Source organism: Scyliorhinus canicula, chromosome 1 (assembly GCF_902713615.1).
Source record: "Scyliorhinus canicula chromosome 1, sScyCan1.1, whole genome shotgun sequence".
Taxonomy (NCBI): Eukaryota; Metazoa; Chordata; class Chondrichthyes; order Carcharhiniformes; family Scyliorhinidae; genus Scyliorhinus; species Scyliorhinus canicula.
Window position 1 is genome coordinate 271,546,801 of NC_052146.1, and position 23,787 is coordinate 271,570,587.

The window sequence follows — 23,787 nt, forward strand, 5'->3', positions numbered from 1 at the left end:
CAGGCTCTTTTGTAGGAGCATTAAAAAATGTGTAATTAGAATAGACTGTTTAGCGACCAGGCTCACTGCTTCCACAGATTATGTACCTACCATGGACTTTAGACCAACAATTTAACCTTGGGTAACCTCCATACTCTTTGATTCTCAAAGATGACTAAACAAAACTCCAGGGATATTCATTTATCCTCACTTCTCCCAATATTTAACTGAACCCTGCCACTTTCCATGTGGCCTTTTTTTTAATTCATTAATGGAATGTGGAGATCACTGGCATGGGTTGTCTGTGGAGTAACCATTATATTGCATGGATTATAGGAACATCCCTGTTTATACCTCTCACAATAGTGTCCAATCCTGGATCGTAACAAATATGTATTCAAGTATTTTTGAAGGCCACATAACTGCTTTTGCTGCCAGTCTGTTCCACTTGATCATTTTTTCCAATACATGCTTTATTTGATGCTCATCAATTGGCATGTGCTGTACCTTGCATATTTATGGATCCTCTTCTATGTTGACAATCTGCAACAATTAAGCCTGAAAGAAATGGATCAGTACCGCATAACCCACCTCAACACCCCCTTCCCCATTTTGCATCCATCATCTTTCCTCAAATCAATCGAATTCGGATCTGTAAGAGTCTTGTATTCCTCGTCTGCGTTATTTCAACTTCTGTCAACGTTGGTTTTGACGATGAGTGTCCAGAATGCATATATTCGGAGCAAATTTAGTCCTGCCTGTCCAACTTAATCTGGGTTGTGACTGGCAGGTAAATCTACATATGGAATTTACCTGCTATCTTCCCACAGGTTCCGATTTGAACCTTTCTTTCAGAGCACGTGGGAAGAAAACACCTTAGAAACTGGCAGGGTCCTTCTCTAAATGTGTAGACTAGGCATCAAAGATGTCATCTTGTCGACTGTTATTTTGACCAGAGACCTTGCACAGGAAAACGTTTCTAATAAGCCAGCCTAGCAAGGCCCCCCCCCCCCCCCCCCGGCCACAACTTTTTTGGCTCTCTTTGTGGGAGCACGAGTGGTCCTCCAGGCACCATAAGAAATGTTTATGTTTCCCTTACCTCTGTTTGACCTCCATCCTTGACCTCAAGGCTCGGTGGCTTAACTTAATGCGTGGAACCATTCCTGCCTCACCTGCTGATTTTGAACAGAAACCTAACTGGATCTATGCAGATGAGGCCTGAGAGGTACAATCTCTTGGGCCTCGTGCTACAAAGATTAGGACATTAGACGGCTTCCTTAGCCCTGTTCCGGCCAATGCATCTGCTCCCCAAAGTTGAAATTGGAATTATTATTCCAAATGTGGCCTCATCTGCGATGCATACAATATTAGAATAACTTAAAATCTAATGCTTATGACATGGAATCTGCTTTTGATTAGCTGTTTTGGAAACTGCTTGATATCAACTGGAAACGTGTAGTGAACAATAATAATTGTACTTGCATCCTTTTCCTTTTCCACATGTGTTAATGGCCATCATTTTAATCATGTTCATGTGTTTGTTATTTTACTGCTCCAGTATGCATTGGTTTACATCTGTCTACATTAAAATCCAACTACTGTTTATAAGCCCATCTGGCCCTGATCTTTACAAAAACTCTTTTTTTTTTTTTTTTTGCTGCTTATATTTATCACTTTTTGAGAAATCAAGGCCAACACTCGTATACAAAGCACCACTAACTTTGGAAAATGAATTAAAAGATGAGATAAATCGGAAATTATTGCACCAGGACAGTAGGTTTCAGTTGTAAAATTCCGCAAGTTGCAGGAGGAAGGAAACCCTGAAGGGGGCAAGGAGTTCTATAGCTTCGAGGTACTAGGAAAGAATGAATAAAGTCTGAGAAGGATGCGGTTAGTCCTGCTTCTAAACACTGTGAGGATGCATAGAGAAAGAAGTGTGTGAAGGACACAGTGTATTTGGAGTTTAGGAGGAAAAGGTCCTGAAGCTCCACAAGTCATTGATACAGCTTTTTGTACTTAGCATTACCATCTGTTTCGTATTTCCAAGCTAGTTTTTAATCCATTTGTTTCATTAATTTCATGATCCGTAACTTCACATGTGGAATATTATTAACTTCCTTCACATAGGTGATGGCTTTGACAATTGTCTGTCTAGTGAGCCATTGATAATATGTTGTTTCCCCAATCCGAATCCTTTAGTTGTGTCATAACATTATAAGATGGGCCTTTACATACTTTCATTAATTCTAAGCAGTACTGTGAAGGAACCAGTTTGGTACAGCATGGAGCATTTTGAACAGGTGGTCTGCAGTTATTGTGTGCAATTTATTATTTTTTTTACTGTATATCATATTTTTCTTTACCTTTTCCAGATTTTTATCCTTTATCAATGGAAACCTGTCTGACATTGGAAGGCCTGCTTTGCAGCACAGTGTGAACGCAGCACTGAAAACGAATTTGCTGGATGCCTTTGCTCAAAGTCTTGATACAACGGTGCCAACGCTGCAGATGATTATTGATGGACTGACACAGCCTCATGATTATGACATTCGAGCAGGTAATGAGTTCTTACAATAGCGAATAGTTGCCTTTGTTAGTTCAATAACATTATTTAGTTTAAGTAAATTATTTTATAAATATCTGGATTTATATAAAGTTAATAAAATCCTTAGTTATTACTGTCAAGATCTGTATACTTGAATTTACCGTTATTGGTAGTAAACTAACAATGAAGTTCTAAGAAAAATCTCTAAAAGAGTCTTTCAGTTATAAATCTTGATTCACTTAATGTTGCTGTTTTGCTCACTTAAAGCTTACGACCATTTTTCATGCAGCATGCAGAGCAACGACCAGAGCTTACTGTTGCATCTTCACAGTAATTTATCAAAGGGAAGCAATCCTTATTTAAATGGCAATTACAAATAAGGATAAATAAGCGTTACATTCAATTTCAAACCACCTTTGAATTGCATCCCATATTTCACTGGATGCAAGAGAGCGAGGATGTATATTAGTTCTGCCATAGCTAAGGTGCAGGCATGAAGGTAGTGGGTTTTAACCAAGCTGACATCATAAGACGTAAATTCCAACATTTGTACATTAGGATCTGCTGATCAAACTTGCGGCACAGTAACACAGGAGTAGCTCAGATGAACCATCTAAGGAAGGCCGATGCTGGAATCTTCATTGTACGGTCGATCTTTTGTCATCAAAATGTCTTGCTCTTTATTCCATTTGCCAGTATCTCTTTCTCTCTCTCTCTCTCTCTCTCTCTCAGGGCAGAATTTTTCAGATAGCAGGATTTCCTACCCTGCTACCCGAAGAGTCAGTTTAAGAGAGCTACCAATCAGTCTCACTTCACTACTCTTTCTGTGTAGCCCTGCAAATTTTCCTTTTTACAGTTATTATTGAATCCGCTTTTAGTCAAGGCATTCTCGATAACTCGTCTCTGAAATAAAATCTGATCTCTCCACTGACTTTTTTGCCAACTTCATTCTGTCTCCTCTTGTTATTGACCCTCCTGCCTGTGTAGCCAGCGTCTCCCGATCAAAACCCTTCATCATTTTGAACACCGATGAAATCTTCCCTAAACCTTAAAGGGAACAATCCCCATTTCTGGCCTCTGCATATCACTGAAACAATTCATCCCTGGTACCATTCTAATAATTCCCCTCTTCACCTTCTCTGAGGCCCAACGTCCTTCCTAAAGTGTGGTATCCAGTAATGGACAGAATACACTAGCTGAGATCTAGCCAGTAATTTATAACATTATGACATAACTTTCTTAATTTTGAACTCTGCTTAGATTTATTTAGCTATGAATCTCATATGCCTTTTCAACAAATTTATCAACTTCTGTCACCTTCAAAGATATATGTACTAAGACCCCGGGTCATCTGTTACTCTTTTAAAATTGTACCATTTAGTTTATGGTAAATGCCTCTTCCATTTTGCTTTCCAAAATCATTTCACAAAAATTGTATTCTCCTCATTGCTGCATTTTCAAGTTCCATGTCATCTGCAGATTTTGAAAATATGCCCTGTATGCCCAAGTCCAGGTTATTAACATATATCAAAAGGAGCAACGTTCCTAATATAGTGGTCCCAGGGGACATCACTGTACAATTCCCTCCAGTCTGAAAACATTACTGCTCAGTGCTTCCTGTCTCGCAGCCAATTACATATCTGTGCTGCCACTACCCTTTATTCCTCTGGACTTCAACTTTTCTAACAAGTTTATTACATTTATTTGAAGCACTTCCCAAAAAATGATCAGAAAGGCTGCAAAATGTTTAGCCATGAGAAATTGGTGGATGAAGAACAGAGAAACAGGAAAGTCAGTCTTGTAGGGCACCGTATTTAGGGGAGATGGTAGCATGTTGGTACTAGCATGTTGATCTAGTCATACAGAGATGCAGGCTAATTCTCTGAGGGGCATATGTTTCAAATCCCACCAGCCAGCTAGTGGCATTTAAGTTTAGTTTATGAAAAATTGAAAGCTAGCCTCAGCAGTGGTGACAATGGAACTGTCATCGACTACCATGAAAGAAATCGCGTTCATTTGTCTTGAGGGAAGGGAATCTGCCATCTTTAGCTGGTCTGGCCTCTATATGATTCTAGACCCAAGACAATGTGGTTGTCTCTTAAATGCCCCCTGAAATGGTCCAGCAAAATACACAGTTCAAGGGCAATTATGGATGAGCAACAAATACTAGCTTTGCCAGTAACTCTCATATTACATCAAAGGATGTTTTTAAAACATAGACGACAACCAAGACCTTCAGGCAGTCATGAGGGTTTATAGCCTGGAACATTCATTCCTTTTTTTTAAAAAAAGTATTTTTATTGGCTTTTTTCGTATTTATAAACAGTTACTGTATATACACATTACATTTTATGTAAATTATGCCAATTTACTTTATTTTACAGAGGTTTCTTTTGTCCTTCATTTAACTAACTCTATGTACATTTTGTTGCCCTCTGGATCGGTCTATGATTCCCCATTCCCCATCCCCCCCATTGGCTTCAGCACCCTTCCTCTTCTCTTGTGGTTTCCCCACCTTCCTTCCGCCCTCCCTTTCAGGTTGCGTAGTCCTTTGGTTCCCCATCTATCTTCCCTCCCCCCCTTAGCTTACCCTTCGCTGCTGGCCTCAAACAGGTTTTGGAACAGGCCGACGAACAGCCCCCAAGGATCCAGGAAGCCTTCCTCTGACCCTCGGGTGGCGTACTTAATCCTCTCCAGGTGGAGAAATTCCGAGAGGTCAGCGAGCCAGTCTGCAGCTTTGGGCGATGCTGCCGATCGCCAGCCGAGCAGGATTCGCTGGCGTGTGATTAGGGAAGCGAAAGCAAGGCCGTTGTCCCCTTCCCCATGTGTAACTCTGGCTGCTCCGATACCCTGAAGATTGCCACTATTGGGCATAGCTTCACCCTCACCTCCACAACCTTAGACATTGCCTCGAAGAAGGCTGTCCAGAACCCAGCAAGCTTGGGGCAAGCCCAAAACATGTGGGTGTGGTTGGCCGGGCCCCTCTGGCACTGCTCACATTTGTCCTCCACCTCCGGGAAGGACCTGCTCATTTGGGTTCTGGTCAGGTCGCTCTGTGCACCACTTTGAGCTGCATTAGGCTTAGCCTTGCGCAGGAGGAGGTGGGGTTCGCCCTGCTCAGTGCTTCGCTCCAGAGTCCCCATTCCACATCTGTCCCCAGTTCGTCCTCCCATTTTTTTGTCTGCTGTCCAGTGGTGTTCGGGCTCTGTCCAGTAGCTGTCCGTATATTTTCCTACATAGCCCCCCCCTTCTTGCTGCTTGTGCCTGTCAGGTCCTCTAGTAGTGTGCTTTCTGGGGCCCCTGGGTACCCTACTCTCTCTTTGCGGAGTAAGTGTGTTATTTGGAGGTGCCTCAGTTCCTGTCCTTTTGCTAGTTTCCACTTCCTCGTCAGTTCGTCCAGTGTCACCAGTCTGTGCCCTACGCAGAAGTCCCCGACCGTCAATGTGCCCCCGTCCTGCCTCCATCTTTTGAAGGTGGTATCTAGCATGGCTGGGGGGAATCTGTCATTGCCGCAGATAAAGACTATGCATCATTTCTCACATATCATGAAGGTGTATGTCAACAGGCGTGTGCAGAAGTTCCTAATATTCTCTCTACTCTGCCACACATTTCAGAGACGCCCTCTCTAGTATTGCCACAAAGGATGACATTCAATTGACATTGTGTTATCTGCAACACATTTTCAGAGAGCTTGCAGTACCGTCATATAGTTCTACGGCCCTGCAGGCAGGGCCCTTGAGATCAATTGAATGTTCCTTGTCTGCTGTCTGGCATCACTTAATCTCCCACTCAGATTAATTATGCTCCACCTCCAGTACATCCTCTCCTGATTTATTTGCGAGTTATGAATCAGCCAATTCCATAAGACCATTAGACATAGGAGTAGAATTAGGCCACTAGGTCCATCGAGTCTGCTCCGTCATTCAATCATGGCTGATATTTTCTCATCCCCATTCTCCTGTCTTTTCCGCATACCCCCGATCCCCTTATTAATCAAGAACCTGTCTATCTTTGTCCTAAAGACATTCAATGATTTGGCCTCCACAGCCTTCTGCAGCAAAGAGTTCCACAGATTCATAACCCTCTGGCTGAAGAAATTCCTCCTCATCTCTGTTTTGAAGGATTGTCCCTTTAGTCTGAGATGGTGTCCTCTGGTTCTAGTTTTTCCTACAAGTGGAAACATTCTCCACACGGCCACTCTATCCAGGCCTTGCAGTATCTTGTAAGTTTCAATATGATCCCCCCTCATTCTTCTAAACTCCAACAAGTACAGACCCAGAGTCCTCAACCGTTCCTTATACGACAAGTTCTTCATTCCAGGGATCATTCTTGTGAACCTCCTCTGGACCCTTTCCAAGGCCAGCACATCCTTCCTTAGATATGGGGCCAAAACTGCTCACAATACTCCAAATGGGGTCTGACCATACCCTTATGCAGCCTCAACAGTACATCCCTGGTCTTGACATGAATGCTAACATTGCATTTGCCGCCTTAACTGCCCACTGAACCTGCACATTAACTTGAAGAGAATCATGAACAAGGACTCCCAAGTGTTTTTGTGCTTCTGATTTCCTCATTTAGAAAATAGTCGATGCCTAAATTCCTCCATCCAAAGTGCATAAGCTCGCACTTTTCCACATTGTATTTCATTTGCCACTTCATTGCCCACTCTCCTAGCCTGTACAAATCCTTCTGCAGCCCCCTTGCTTCCACAATACTACCTGTCCTTCTACAGATCTTTATATCATCTGCAAACTTAGCAACACTGCCTTCAGTTCCTTCTTCCAGATCATTAATGCATATTGTGAAAAGTTGTGGTCCCAGCACAGACCGCTGCTGATGCACACCACGACTCACCGGCTGCGATCCTGAAAAACACCCCTTTATCCCCACTCTCTGCCTTCTGCCAGTCAGCCAATCCTCTATCCATGCCAGGATCTTACACTTAACACCATCGGCTTTTAACTTATTTAGCAATCTCCTATGCGGCACCTTGTCAAACGTCTTCTGGAAATCCAAATAAATCATGTCCACTGGTTCTCCTTTGTCTAACTTGCTTGTACCTCCTCAAAGAACTCTAACAGATTTGTCAGACATGACCTCCCTTTGACAAAGCCGTGCTGACTCAGTCCTATTTTACCATGCACTTCCAAGTACTTTGCGGTCTCATCTTTAATAACAGACTCTAAAATCTTACCAATGACCGTAGTCAGGCTAACCAGCTTATAATTTCCCATCTTTTGCCTCCCTCCCTTCTTAAAAGTGGTGTTACATTAGCCACTTTTCAGTCCTTTGGGACTCTTCCTGCCTCCAGTGATTCCTGAAAGATCATCACCAAAGCCTCCACAAATTCCTCAGCTATCTCTTTTAGGACCCTGGGGTGTTGTCCATCCGCTCCAGGTGACTTATCCACCTCCAGACCTTTCCGTTTCCCCAGAACCTTCTCCTTAGTAATGGTTACTGGACTCACCTCTGCCCCCTGGTTCTCCTGGAGCTCTGGCATCCCACTGGTGTCTTCCACCGTGAAGACTGATTCAAAGTAACTATTCAGTTCATCTGCCATTTCTTTGTTTCTCCAGCCACGTTTTCCAGTGGTCCAAAGTCTATTTTTGCCCCTCTTTTACCTTTTATATATTGAAAAATACTCTTCCTATCTTCCTTTATATTACTAGCTAGTTTGCACTCATACTTCATCTTCTCCCCCTTATTGCTTTTTTAGTTGTCCTCTGCTTGCTTTTAAAAGCCTCCCAATCCTCTGGCTTCCCACTAATCCTTGCCACTTTGTATGCTTTTTCTTTCGCTTTTATACTGTCCTTGACATCCCTCGTTAGCCATGGATGCCTTGTCCTCCCCTCAGCATGTTTCCGCCTCCTTGGGATGAATTTCTGTTGTGCCTCCCTAATAACCCCCCAAAACTCTGCATTGCTGTTCCACTGTCTTCCCTGCTAGGCTCCTTTTCCAATCAACTCTGGCCAGCTCCTCCCTCATGTCTTTGTAGTTACCCTTATTTAATTGTAATACCGTTACATCTGATTGCGGCTTCTCCCCCTCAAACTGCAGGGTAAATTCTTTTTTTTTCAAATAATTTTTATTCAGATTTTCACAAAATATCAATAACAGAAAATAATATTGCCTTTTTTGCATGCCTTTTCTATCTCCTCATTTATTTTCTGCCCCACATCCTGACTACTGCTAGGGGGCCTGTACATAACTCCCATCAGGGTCTTTTTACCTTTGCGATTCCTCAACTCTACCCACAGAGATTCTATACCTTCTGATCCTATGTCGCACCTTGCTATCGATTTAACTTCATTCCTTACTAACAATGCAACCCCGCCCCTTTGCCCATCTGCCTGTCCTTTCGATAGGGCATATATCCTTGGATATTTAGATCCCAACCCTGATCCCCTTGCAGCCACGTCTCTGATGCCCACAACATCGTACTGGCCAATTTCAGTGTACGCAACGAGCTCATCCTATATCCACTTTCCCTTTGTGTTCATGACTGAAAAATTATCTTCGTAGGCAATAAACTAGAATAAGAAAAATGAAGACCTCCATACTTACTGCTGCCTGTCTTTTGCGTTTATTTACACACCAGTGCAGTGTATGAGGAAACTTTCTAAAGTTTAGTTTCAGGCAGCACGGTAGCACAAGTGATTAGCACTGTGGCTTCACAGCGCCAGGGTCCCAGGTTCGATTCCCCGATGGGTTACTGTCTGTGCGGAGTCTGCACGTTCTCCCCGTGTCAGCGTGGGTTTCCTCCGGGTGCTCCGCTTTCCTCCCACAGTCCAAAGAAGAGCAGGTCAGGTGAATTGGCCATGATAAATTGCCCTTAGAGTCCAAAAAAGGTTAGGAGGGGTTATTGTGTTACAGGGATAGGGTGCAAGTGAGGGCTTAAGTGGGTCGGTGCAGACTCGATGGGCCGAATGGCCTCCTTCTGCACTGTATGTTCTATGTTTTGCTCATTGCATGTGAAAATGATATCTTCACTTCATTAATGCAGAAGCCAAGTACTACAGATGGAAGAAATGTGACCTAAAACCATAAAGTGCTGGAAATACTCAGGTCAGGCAGCATCTGTGAAGAGAAAAAAACAAGTTAACAAATCCGGTCAATAATCTTTGTGGTGAAAGGTCATTGACCGGAATCATCAACTCTTTCTCTCTCCACACATGCTATCTCACCTGCTGAATATTTCCAGCATTTTCTGCTTTTATCTCCACTTCATTTTTGCATTCAGTTAGCATCCGTGTCAGTAAATTCCAATCCAGCATATGCCTTTTAAGATAAGATCCTTGACACAAGATTGCACTCTGATCTGTTTACAGTACCAGCACTGTGCTCCAATTATTTATTTGTTTGTGGTTTTCACAAACTAGAAGACAAAAAAGGCTGACAAAGTACCTTAAGAATGCCAGATAACTGCCACAGTATTCATCACGTCATCGTTCTGGCACAGAAAGTTTAAACACTACAGTACAAACTTACAATAATTTGTCTTGAAACAGTCAGTTGTTGTGAGTATGTCTGCTCTGGATACGGGTGGCAGCTACAAACATGAGTGGGCTTATTTTGTGATCAGTGCTGTAAAGCTTTCTGATCATTTGTGTTGATGCCATTCAACAAGTGCCTTTGAGGCCTTTGCACCATATTTGTTTTCTTCTGTCAAATTTGTTTGCGGACTTCAACTTCTCAAAGTTATTATTTTAAAAGGGCGGATATGTAGTATGCTGAAGGACCCTAAAGAACAGCAGCAACATGCAAGTTACTCAGCTTTTCACCTAATCTGCCAGACCTGTTCTGTGCACATAAGTAGTTGTGGTTGTTAGATTAGTAGAATCAGAAACAGATGACTGGTTCTGGAGTGGATATTAACAGAAAACGATCGTTACTTCATTCCTTAAACTTTTTATTTAGCCAATTCTTTTCCTTGCCAAATAGCCATAATTATGCTTGAGTGCTTATAAGTAGACTGAATAATAGTCATGATGCTAAGAGGTTTAACAGAAGGTGTATGCTGAACAGGGACCAACTGATATATATAAATTAGTGTCTTTAAAAAATCAGAAACAAATTGTAAAAAAAAAATATTCTGTACATGATTGGCAGTATGTGATGGATACCTTACAAAGGCATTATACAGAGTATTAAGACGTAAAACTGTTTCTGTGCAATCATTTAATGTTGTGTGTTTGTCAAGACCAAGAAGTTGTAATATTTAAGTACACTTGGGTGGATAGCTCCTGTTCAGCACTTCTTCAGCTTGTATGGATGCCTTTTGGAAATAATTCAGTTTTTCTCTGAGCACCTCATCTTGTTAAGCTAGTGAGAAACTGAACAGTACCATTCCAGAAATGCCCCAGGTTCAGTCTCTGGCCTGTGCTTTACCAGCTGATATCAAAAGAAGTACGGAAATTGCCTCCCTGCGCGTGCTGGATGGATGGGTGTGTGCGCATGCCAGGTGATCACTCCTTGGTTTAGTTGCTACCACATCCCATGCCGTCCACAGCTTTTCTCATGTCAGATTTTTTTAAAAGGAGGTCAAGGGGGTGAAGTATCATCAGAGCTTCTCTTGCTGGATTTCAGTTTTAACACCAGGAGGGAAAGCAGGGAATAAATTTGCCAAAGCAAAGAGAAATGTAATTGTTTTTGTCTTTTATCGAATAAACAGTATTACATTCCATGCATGTTACATTGCCTCATTCAAATCATATCGTCTATTAGCTTTAGAATCTGTTCTTTCAGCCCTTGGGATATATCCATTCCTCATTTGTGGTCAGGTAGCCCTGTTGCAAAACTACTCCATATTTCTCCTTATTAAGCGTAATTGGGAAGGGTAAAAGAGTTAATCCCCACGAGCATATGTGATTTATCTTTTTATTTCCCCTTGTTCAGTGTCACTTCTCTCTCCTCCAAGGATGCAGTCTACTTCTATACATTTCTATACATTTCATCACATATTTCTGTTTTAGACAAAATTGCTACACTCGAACTGAAAGAACGATTAAAAAATTGAAGTTTTGAGTGTTTTTACCATCCTCTATAATTTTCACTCACTCACACAGCAGATAAAAGATATTGACAAAAGAAATGAATCTTCTCATCCTGCTTCCTTAATTGTATGTAATTTAATGACGTAATTTGGCGTCAATTTCACAAAAGAATGCAAGTGAAGAATTCCATCAAGGGGCCGATGGGTCTATGAAGAGCACCAATCTACTTTTAGGGTGTTGAGGCTAAACTATTCAAGAACTTTGGCATGGTGGGAGAGGTCATTATAAATGACAAACATGTTTAGTACAATGCATTTTTGGAAAGTGCCTGATTAACGTTAACCTGCCTGGGCGATGAAGATAATTAAATGTCTTCCTACACTGCGTGATAATGCTCATACTGGTTGATTTGGCATTTATCACTGCGGACTTTTCCTTGCATTGACTGTGAGCTGCTTTCCTTGAAATCTCTTTCGCGTGCCTAACATCCTAGAACAGTACTTCCACATTAGGATTTACAAACGGGAATCTTTGTGATGTACGCTTCATCTCAGTGCCAGCACCTCTTAGTCAGAACATTGTAGGTTCAAGCCCGACTGCAAGACTTGAACATGTAATATAAGATGACACTTGAGTACAAAGGGAATGTAAAATTAAGCTTAATTTAAAATTAACTTCTTCAGGAGGATAGATATGCAAGATTAAGTGGTGCTGTTGGAAATAATAATAATAATAATCTTTATTATTATCGCAAGTAGGCTTGCATTAACACTGCAATGAAGTTACTGTGAAAATCTCCTAGTCGCCACGTGGGAGTTCATGATGCCAGTACCCTGGCCAACTGTATCTACCAACCAGGACCACTAAAACACATGAACTGGCTCTTTATTTCTTTGCTGTATGAAATAGCTGCCATGTTTACGAAAGAAAGAGGAATGACTAAACTTCAAATCTACCAGACATTGGGAAAGGTGCTGCACAAGTCATTTCTTCCTTTCCTGGAGCAGGTATTTCAATTCCACAGAAAAATATTTCTCCTATTCAGTCCAAAATATTGGAAGGCTGCCTGGTCCTTTAAGCTGTAGACATTGAAATCCTGTAACAGTACAACACTTGCCCAAATGGGCACGCGTTCGTCGAGAGGCAGTTTCAACATCTGGAGCGGACCTATACTATTCAGTTGAGATAGACCCTGAAAATAATATCACAGTTACTGCTCATGACATTGAGTGAGCCGGTGTTCCATGCTGCCACACATCTGGTGAGGCTTATGCCACCCCTGAAAAGCTAGATTTAACTGTGGCATAATATCTTCCAGCCTCTAATCTCCTCTCATCCTCAGAACTAAATGAAATTTGTTTTGGGTTATTTTACTTCACTTTTTGCACCACTGCATAATTTATAATTCAGTAAGAAGCCTTACAACACCACGTTAAAGTCCAACAGGTTTGTTTCAAACACTAGCTTTTGGAGCACTGCTCCTTCCTCAGGTGAATGAAGAGGCACCTCTTCATAATTTATCATCCACATCATAATTTATAATTGTTAGAGGTCACATTAGGGATATTTGATGGGAATTGGACATTTAAAGGCTGCATTTTATTGCCATATTAAACTGCCTAAACAATTACAAGGCCAAGGAAACCCATGAATGGCCTCCACTTGAAACAATATCAATATTTGTTTTTATTGCTGAAGAAAGAGATGTGCCATCGAAGATTTTCCTCTTGCGATCAACAAATTCTCTACTACTATCTACCGCAAGCCTACCTGCAATGGTCAATCTTGTTCGGCAATCACTTGCTAACGAGTATGATTGTCCACCTAAGAAACTCTGTGTTACTAGTCATGGATTCTGTGGGTTCATGCATGGCTGATCAGCCTGATCCTAGAGCCACATCTATGACCACGCACTTGGCAGGCATTTTTGGGAGGTGGGATCAGTCCTTGGACTATAGATCGCTGGTATTCTTTTCTCAGGCGCCATTTCTGGGCCTCCTCTTGCCGCCTGGTATCCTCGAAGAATTGTGTCCCTTCAATCAGGAGGTTCCTCCACTAGGTCTCTTCTGAGCAAAGGTCTCCCGGCATTGACCCCCATGTTACATTTGTTGAGATAAGCCTTCAGGGTGTCTTTGACGCACTTCATTTGTCCTCCGCTTGTTCGGGAGCCTTCCTTGAGCCGGGCCAAGAAGATTTACTTTGTTAGTCTGGACTCTTGACATCCTACGCACATGGCTGCCCCAGCAGAGTTGGTTTTGGATGATCATGGCCTCAATGCTGGTGCTCTTGGCTCCTTCAAGGTCATTGATGTTAGTACGCTTGTCCTCCCAGATGAGTCGGGGAATCTGTCTCAGATGGCGTTTATGGTATTGAGGAAGCAGGTGGGCTGCATAAGGACGTGGACAGGCTAGGAGAGTGGGCAAAGAAGTGGCAGATGGAATACAATGTGGAAAAGTGTGAGGTTATGCACTTTGGAAGGCGGAATGGAGGCGTCAACTATTTTCTAAATGGGATGATGCTTAGGAAATCAGAAGCACAAAGAGACTTTAGGACCTTGTTCAAGATTCTCAAGATGAACATGCAGATTCAGTCGGCAGTTAGGAAACCAAATGCAATGTTAGCATTCATGTCGAGTACAAGAATATAAGAGCAGGGATGTAGTTCTGGGGCTGTATAAGGCTCTGGTCAGACTCCATTTGGAGTAAGGAAGGATGTGCTGGCCTTGGAAAGGGTCCAGAGGAGGTTCACAAGAATGATCCCTGGAACAAAGAGCTTGTCGTATGAGGAACGGTTGAGGACATGGGGCTGTACTCATTGGAGTTTAGAAAGATGAGGGGGGATCTCATTGAAACTTACAGGATACTGTGATGCCGGGATAGAGTGGGCGTGGAGAGGATGTTTCCACTAGTAGGAAAAACAAAAACCAGGGTGCACAGCCTCAGACTAAAGGGACGATCCTTTAAAACAGAGATGAGGAGGAATTTCTTCAGCCAGAGGATGGTAAATCTGTGGAAATCTTTGCCGCAGAAGGCTGTAGAGGCCAAATCACTGCGTGTCTTTAAGACAAAGGTAGATAGATTCTTGATTAATAAGGGGATCGGGGTTATGGGGAAAAGGCAGGAGAATGGGGATGAGAAAAATATCAGTCATGATCGAATGGCAGAGCAGTCTTGATGGGCCGAGTGGCTCCGATGTCGTATGGTCTTATGGTACCTTTCCATGACCTTGAGATGGTGTTCGTACGTAGACCATGTTTTTGAGCCGTATAGAAGAGTTGGGAGGACGATCACCTTGTACACAAGGATCTTGGTGTCAGCATGGATGTTACGGTCGGCAAAGACTCTCATCCTTAGGCACCCGAAGGAGGTGCTTGCGGAATGGTTACGATGTTGGATATCTGCATCGATGCCAACCTTAGAGGAGAGGTGGCTCCCCAGGTGTGGAAAATTTTCCACATATGATGGGGTTTCTCCATTGATCTTGATGGAGGGAGAGACCGGATCTTGCCCTGGGGCGGGTTGGTAAAGGATTTGAGTGTTCTTGAGGTTGAGGCCGAGACCGATTCTTTAGTATAGTGTCTAGCATGGCTGGTCAGTTCACACGTTGGGATTCCTACTGTTCCACCCATTGCGCGATTGGTATTATCGGTAATCTCATAATTAGGATCTGAGCCACTAGTTTACTGTGAAAGCTTGACACTGACATGGAGTGCATCAAAACTATTCTGCAGGACAATGGCTGCCTGATCAGATCATTCCTCACTGTGCATCATGCATACTCATGAATGGACCTGAGGCTGCCACTTTCAGTCATGAAAAGTGCCCAGCCTACTTCAAATTACCCAGGGAAAGTAAAGTATCTCATAAATTGAGAAACAGGTGAGGCTAGCCATTTCATGTTGCTACTATTCAGTTGCAACACAAATGGTATTTTCCACTACAGGAAAATGCTGGACAACCCCAGCAGGTCTGGCAGTATCTGTGGAGAGAGAAATGAGTCCATATGAGCCTGTTAACTCAGTCTGCTATCTTAATTTATGCCACATTCAGATACTTCTTTAACATTACCATTGGCACTCCTTTTGTCTTGTGGTCCATGACATCCTTGTCAAATTTCTCCTTGGCTCCCAACTATTCCTGACCTTATATTCTGCTCCACGCCCTCTTGAACAATATGAAATCAATCACATTTCTCCCTCTCTTTAGCTCTGAAGAAGTCGTTAACTCTTGTGTCTCTCTCCACAGATACTACCAGACCTGCTGAGTTTTTCCAGAATTTTCTGTTTTCATTTTAGATATCCAACATTTGTTACAATTTACTGGCCAGTCTGGACGACGTTGCCCACGACGCAGATGGCCTCTGTCACCTGCGCTAGGCAAGGCGAACGGCGGCGCCTGACGGTCTTCCTCCCGGGCTGGGGTATAGGGTCATCCGTCTCACCGCCACGGCATCCAGGAGGGTGTCCAGTTCAGTGTCCCTGAACCATGACGCTGCTCTCCTTCCAGCCATCTTGTTGACTGGCACGGTGTGTGTGGGGAATGGATCGTTTGTGTGACTGCGGCGTGTGAGCCTCGTGCACCAATCACAGACCCCGCGAATCCCGCGCCGTTTTGCATGGAATTAATTGTGTTCCGCGTGCCGATGGTGCTAGCCTATTTAAACTAGCTGAATTGGTGCAGCTGTTGTACTGTTTTTCCTGTCGTAAAATGCCACTGTTACCACTTTGGCGTCAGCACTTGGTCTCAAAATAGAAGAATCCAGCCCGTGGTATATGAATTTCAGTGCCAGTGAATGCAAATACATAGGCTACATGCCTCAATGACTGACAGATTGTATCAAACAGTACATCCCTTCAGCTGTTCGCAATAGAGGACTGGCTGTACTCACCATAATATCGAACATTAGATCTACTTCTGAATGTGCTAAGAATTGAACTAACAAGGCTCACAAACATTTACTAGGGTCTACACATATTTGTACGTCGTGACCAGCCTTTTCAAGCAAAAGGAACCTGTCCAGATGTGGGGGCAATAGTTTGCTGGTGCTTTCTCCATGGGAATGCCTCAACCAGAGTCAACTTGCCAACCAATAAGCACCTGCAGTATAATGTTTTCTTTGAAATTTGGCAATCTTGCATCTGTCCTGATAAATGCAGGACAAGTAACTTCAATAGCATGTCTCAGTTTTTCAGCAGTGCTTGGAAGTTCTGCACCACCAAACAGCTATTTGGCTTCAGATCGGACTTCCAGAATGTACACTTTTTCTTTTTGCCTTGCAAGATCAGAACTTGCTGCTAATCCATCTTGTTTTGTGCCTCTATGCAGGATTTGAACAACAGGATTTTAAAAGGAACATCGTCTCTCTCAATGATCTGAAAACCGGAACGGTTTTGACTGGAAGAGTGGAAAATGCTACTCTTTTTGGTGTCTTTGTTGACATAGGTGTTGGTCGATCTGGTCTGATCCCTATTCGTTATATTACAGCAGCCAAGCTACCTGCATCTAAAAGACGTAAAAGTCTCGGGCTTGGCCCTGGTGAGAGGGTGGAAGTTAAAGTGATGGAGATCGATCACGCAAGAAACCGCATATCATTGGATCTTATTCGGGTTTTGTAAAATAAAATATCAGTTTGGTCAAATTGTCACATTTTTCACTTTTCCCCACCTTACTGCAGCAGAAATTCTGTGTTGTTCCTTGTAATGGATCTTGGATTTATCAGCCACTTTGTGGTTTTGCACACTGATGTTGCTGTGCACAGCATCGTCACCTTATAATTAATGGACCATTTTTGTTTTTGATGTACATGTTGCAAATTTCAGCAGCTATATTAAAAATAGTCTGTGTTCTGCACCATTTGGCAACTGAGGAAGAATAGTTTTCTAAATACGTGCATGCACACAAACCTTAGCACATTTGGGAGCATAAGGCTCCCGCAACATTTCATTGATTGATCCTAATATTATACAACCAAATTGGTCATGAATTGATTCCAAGTGACACCAAATTGGTAGCAGCCCAGCACGAGTCATGTCTGTAATCTGTCCATGTGTAAGTGTTCATTGTCTAGATGTAAAACTAAGTTTTAAACTTTGCAGTGTCATTGCTACTCAAATGCGTCTTGTGGATCTGGCCTAATGACTGATTATCTATGAAGAGGGCTGCATTGTCTGTTGATTACACAGAATCGTCAGAATTGGACTGCTTGAATTCTATCCATCTCAAAGGCACTCAAAAGAAGTTGTCCAAATCTTTAAAGCATTCCTTGATCAGCAATAAGAGGCCTTCAGTTTTAGCTTAAGTGAAATAACCACAGTTGCAGTTGCTGTTTGGATCAGGAATCAAATGCAAACCTGATTGCTTTAACAAATGGTCGTTCCCTCGCCAAACTGGATCAGGTGCAAGACGTGTCCGTCTTGAATAACTAACCCCCTTTGTTTTTTGTTCTTTGAAGTGTAATGTTAAAAAGTGTCTTTTTTAGTGGCAGTGCTGAATCCATACCTTCTTTTAATTGACTGGCAGTTCTTTCTGCAGCCTGTTGTACCCTTCCCCCAGCTGATGAGAAATTCAGTCAGTGACGACCCAGTTGTATCAAGATTCAAGAATGGGGGCCTTAAAAATAAATTCATTTTAATGGTCAGCCATGCCTATATGATTTGAATCCTATTTTGAATATACTTGTATCAGACCTGTTTGGATCAATGGTTTATTGTGATATTAAATATGTCCGATTTCAACACTTTGATTGACTGTATTTGTTTCAGCACCTGGAGTCAGCTTATAAATCAAATAATTAGAAGGCTTGATTCTCAATGTTGCGTTAAAATTGTATTTAATTTCACCTGGCAAATTACAATGCTAAAATGTATCGACCACCCATTTCTTGGAAAAAAAATGTTGAGATTCTGTGTTCACTGGAGTCAGAACTGGTCAGTTTCTAAGATTAAACCCATTGCAGTACAGTGCGGAATTTTCCTTTTGGAGACATGTGCGGTGGGTGGGGAAAGTCGGCACAATTCCAGATGGGGTGGGTTCTCATGCCAGATCTTCTGATTGTCAGCTCATTATTCATGCATCAGTGAGGAACTCGTGTTGTTCCTTTGTTTAAGAAGGGTAGCAAGGATAATCCAGGGAACTACAGGCCGGTGAGCCTTACATCAGTGGTAAGGAAATTACTGGAGAGAATTCTTCGAGACAGGATCGACTCCCATTTGGAAGCAAATGGTGGTATTAGTGAGAGGTAGCATGGATTTGTGAAGGGAAGGTCGTGTCTTACTAACTTGATAAAGTTTTTCGAACAGGTCACAAAGATGATTGATGTAGGTAGGGCAGTGGATGTTGTCTATATGGACTTCAGTAAGGCCTTTGACAAGGTCCCTCATGGTAGACTGGTACAAAAGGTGAAGTCACACGGGATCAGGGGTGAGCTGGCAAGATGGATACAGAACAGGCTAGGTCATAGAAGGCAGCGAGTAGCAATGGAAGGGTGCTTTTCTAATTGGAGGTCTGTGACTAGTGGTGTTCCGCAGGGATCAGTGCTGGAACCTTTGCTGTCCGTAGTATATATAAATGATTTGGAGGAAAATGTAACTGGTCTGATTTGTAAGTTTGCAGACGACACAAAGGTTGGTGGAATTGCGGATAACGATGAGGACTGTCGGAGGTTACCGCAGGATTTAGATTGTTTGGAGACTTGGGTAGAGAGATGGCAGATGGAGTTTAATCCGGATAAATGTGAGGTGATGCATTTTGGAAGATCCAATGCAGTTAGGCAATATACAGTGAATGGTAGAACCCTCAAGAGTATTGAAAGTCAGAGAGATCTAGGTGTACAAGTCCACAGGTCACTGAAAGGGGCAACACAGGTGGAGAAGGTAGTCAAGAAGGCATAGGGCATGCTTGCCTTCATTGGCCGGGGCATTGAGTATAAGAATTGGTAAGTCATGTTACAGCTGTATAGAACCTTAGTTAGGCCACACTTGGAGTATAGTGTTCAATTCTGGTCGCCACACTAACAGAAGGATGTGGAGGCTTTAGAGAGGGTACAGAAGAGATTGACCAGGATGTTGCCTGGTATGGTGGGCATTAGCTATGAGGAGCGGTTGAATAAACTCAGTTTGTTCTCACTGGAACGACGGAGGTTGAGGGACGACCTGATAGAGGTCTACAAAATTATGAGGTGCACAGATAGAGTGGATAGTCAGAGGCTTTTCCCCAGGGTAGAGGGGTCAATTACTAGGGAGCATAGGTTTAAGGTGTGAGGGGCAAGGTTTAGAGGAGATGTACGAGGCAGGTTTTTTACACAGAGGGTGGTGGGTGCCTGGAACTCGCTGCCGGAGGAGGTGGTGAAAGCAGGGACGATAGTGACATTTAAGGGGCATCTGGACAAATACATGAATAGGATGGGAATAGAGGGATACAGACCCAGAAAGTGTAGAAGATTTTAGTTTAGACGGGCAGCATGGTCGGCACAGGCTTGGAGGGCCGAAGGGCCTGTTCCTGTGCTGTACTTTTCTTTGTTCTCATCAAATCTCGTGCCGTCCTGCCGTTAGCTCACGGAGTCAAATATCCTGGAATTCTATTTAAGCAGCACCCACACGCACATTCATTCTCTGCAGCTTAGGTGTGTTGGTAGCCTACTGTCCATGACACCCAGAAAAATGAAACACTCTGCTCCCTGGAGAGACTACTCCATGCTGTCCAGTACAGGTGGAAGGCCCTCTTTCCTTGTGATAGGAGCAGAAGGACAACCAACATGACCATGTCGGCCTGGGAGAAGCTTATCAGGGAAGTCGGAGCCTGTGGGCCTCAAAAACAAGAACCACTTTGCGGTGCAGGAAGATAATGAATGATCTCATCTGCTCTGCCTGGGTGAACCTTCTCCTCACTCCAAACTCTCACTTCCATAGGGGCATCAGATATTCTGAGGGTTACCATCCACTGGGATGTCACACTCTTATCAGCACTGATTGGCAGTCACTTTAACTCCTGTAATATCCTGCACAAATGGCCTCTCATCCCTTACACAGCATGCTTCTAATCTGTTCTTTCATCTGTGGTGCTCACAGTCGGTCCATTTATCTTCATGCAGGACAAATCACCCACAGCAAGAGGGAGAGAGACGAGACTGGAAACAGGGATGCCGCAGTTCAGGGCATCTTCCCCTGATAACGAGCAGGTGACAGAACTGACTGGTGAAAAAAGGGATTGTTCCACAGAATCATGGAATTTACAGTGCAGAAGGAGGCCATTCGGCCCATCGAGTCTGCACCGGCCCTGGGAAAGAGCACCCTACTTAGGCCCACACCTCCACCCTATCCCCATAACCACAACTAACCTTTTGGACACTAAGGGTCAGTTTAGCATGGCCAATCCACCAACCTGCACATCTTTGGACTGTGGGAGGAAAACGGAGCAAGCGGAGGAAACCCACGCAGACACTGGGGGAAAAGTGCAAACTCCGCACAGACAGTCACCCGAGGCCTGTATTGAAACCGGGACCCTGGAGCTGTGAAGCAGCTTCCACGCATACACCAAGTGGCCAGCATTGTTCCAATCATCTCCCTTCACAGTTGAATAAGTTTGAAGTAGTGAGCTGTTAAACTAACCGCAATGTTTATAAACATCAAGCTTTGATTGACAACTCCTGGGCCACCTCAAACAGAGTTAAGTGCTTTCCATTCATCTCCCTCCGTGGCTGAGTGACTTTGAAGTAGTCAGCTATGAAACTAATAGATTTAGAGGGTCTCTGTCGGACGCCTCTTTATTTAGGGGTCTATTTAGAGGTCCTTTGAGGTGGGGGGGTTCTCTTTATTTTGGGGGTCTCTGGTGGGGTGGGCTGGGCAGGTTGTGCTTTGTGGGGTGGAGGGTGGCCCTCTCATGGACCTTGGAGCCAACTCCCTTAAAGAGTTAGCCTCTTGGCCACCGCATGAGGTACACACTTGTCAGAACCAGCACCAATTTCTGAACCAGAGGACCGGAGAATATGGTGCCTGGCCCATTTGCTTAACAACCAATTTGTATCCTCCACCTGAGGGCGTGTACCTCGATCCTGGCACCAACAGATGGCTGGGCACCAATCCTGTATTTTCCCCAATGCTAGATTCTCCGCTGCATTGGGAGCTCCGCTACCGATGGCAGAGAATCTAGCCCTATTTCTTTTCTCTACTCCACCCATCAACAAGAAAAGGTGGAGGGAGGCCGACAGCCAGCGCATCAATCCCAGACCACCTTGGATGGGGATCTTGAGGTAACATCTGATGAAGAACTGTCACTGCAGTTATCCGCAGGACCTCGGTGGTACCTAGTTCTAGAGTAGGATCAGGGTCATCAACCAGTGATCACCTCATAGACACAGGTCCACAGTAGGCAGAGACAGTGTCAGCCGAGGTCTCCGATACGCAGAGGATTGCCGGAAACCAAGCCCCCGCTGAGTCGAGTCCAATGATGAGCTGCTGAAATCAGCCATGAGAAATGTTGGAGCTGCAAAGACAGGCAGGGGAACATCAGGAAGAGTTGGCAGCGGCCATCAGAGGATTAGAGCAAAGGATGGAGGAGTCCATCCACGTTCTGTCTGATGCCGTGGCTCCGGCATACAAGCGCACCAAAGTCTCAATTGGAATGGTGGTGGTCACCTGGAAGACCGAGGTCTCGCAGAACACAGAGTTTCTACCAGATTTACACTCCATCGCTCTAGCCAAGGATAATTTCCAAAATAGCAAGCCGAGAGGTGGCCAGGGTACTTTGACCTCCCTCCAGTTGCCCATTCACCCCCCTCTGGCTGTTTCGCTGGGGTCCTCCAGGCCGCAGCCTCCAGAGAATGCTCACCAAAGGCATCTCCGAGCATCCCCCTCCAACATGACTGTGAATTAGCAACAAGACTTTGATCAAAGTCAATACGGCCTTGTGCCCTTACCTTCAATCAGGCAACTGTCAGCCTGCCTCCTTAAACTGAGACACGAGACTTACCCTCCCCTTTTTGAGGCCACATTGTTAGAGTTCTTCCTTTTGAATTCCCTTTGTTCTCATTTCTTTTGTTCTATTATTTTAGATCCATGTACTCCTAATCGGAATGCGCCTTTAAGCACTGGACTTAAAAACTGAGATAGCCTGCTTGTCAGAACAATGGGCTGGATTCACCGTTTTTGAGCCAAAGTGTGGAAGATCACTAAGGGGCTGGTTTAGCACAGGGCTAAATCACTGTCTTTGAAAGCAGACCAAGGCAGGCCAGCAGCACGGTTCAATTCCCGTACCAGCCTCCCCGAACAGGCGCCGGAATGTGGCGACTAGGGGCTTTTCACAGTAACTTCATTTGAAGCCTACTCGTGCCAATAAGCGATTTTCATTTTCATTTCATTTCATCTGTGGCGTTTTACGTTAAAACAATCGGCAGCGGCCCCTCACCGATCCTACGACCGGTGAGGGGCTAGCAGCCATGGCACATAAAATTACTGGCTCCCACAATAAAGATGGCTGGAGAATAGCCGGGTTCGTGTCCATGCACGCGCACAGCGACGACCTGCAGCGGTTGTGCCGTAAAACATGGCGCTGGGCGTGCGCGGATCCGACCTGCCAGATAGTGCCCTCATAGCCAGACCCCCAGCCCTTGCAGAAGCCCCCCCCCCCCCCCCCCCCCCCAACCAGGAAGCAGCACAGCTCCCGCCCAATTGTGGCGGCGCTGGACACAGTCCGCAGCCGCCACGCCGGTTTCCCGACTGCTGAGACCACACGTCAACCGAGTAGTCAAGAACTCAGCCCATCGGGGGCGGAGCATCTAGGAGGGCCTTCAGGTGACATCCCAACAGCGTGCGGCACGTGTCACCATGATGCCATTTTGGATGGGGCGGAGCATTAAAAACCTGCATCAAACAGGCGCGCCCTCTATTTTGGCATCAAAAGGGATTCTCCGCCTGATCACCGATTATGAAATCGACGTCAGGGAACGGTGAATCCTGCCCAATGTATTCCAGGATATTTTTTCTTGTTGAGAAAGCAGACTTGTCCGCCCCAAGGGAATCATTAAAAGCCAGAAGTCAGTTTTATTGGCTGGCTGGCAACCTGTGGGTTGGCCAGGGCCAGTGTTCTGGCTGACAACAGTCAGTGATTGTTTCCTGCGGGATGCTTCTGAGAGAGCTGAATGGAAGTAATTAGACCTGGAATGAAGAAGGAATTCTCCCTCTATCTCTCACTGCTGAAGTAAGAAACTATTATATTGGTCTAAAACCAGTGAGTGCCTGGCACATCTTTACTATATAATTGAAATGATCTTGAA

The 23,787-nt window shown here is 44.1% G+C and overlaps 1 protein-coding gene across 1 annotated transcript in view; it reads left to right on the forward strand.

Moving 5' to 3' along the window:
- srbd1 (S1 RNA binding domain 1) overlaps window positions 1–18,254 on the forward strand; it is a 341,334-nt gene extending 323,080 nt beyond the window's left edge. Inside the window, exons 21-22 of the mRNA XM_038813261.1 lie at window positions 2,352–2,536; window positions 16,845–18,254. Of these exons, the coding sequence (XP_038669189.1) occupies window positions 2,352–2,536; window positions 16,845–17,134 (475 nt within the window). The 3' untranslated portion in view covers window positions 17,135–18,254. The remainder of the gene's footprint in view (window positions 1–2,351; window positions 2,537–16,844) is intronic.
- The last annotated feature ends 5,533 nt before the right edge of the window (window positions 18,255–23,787 follow it).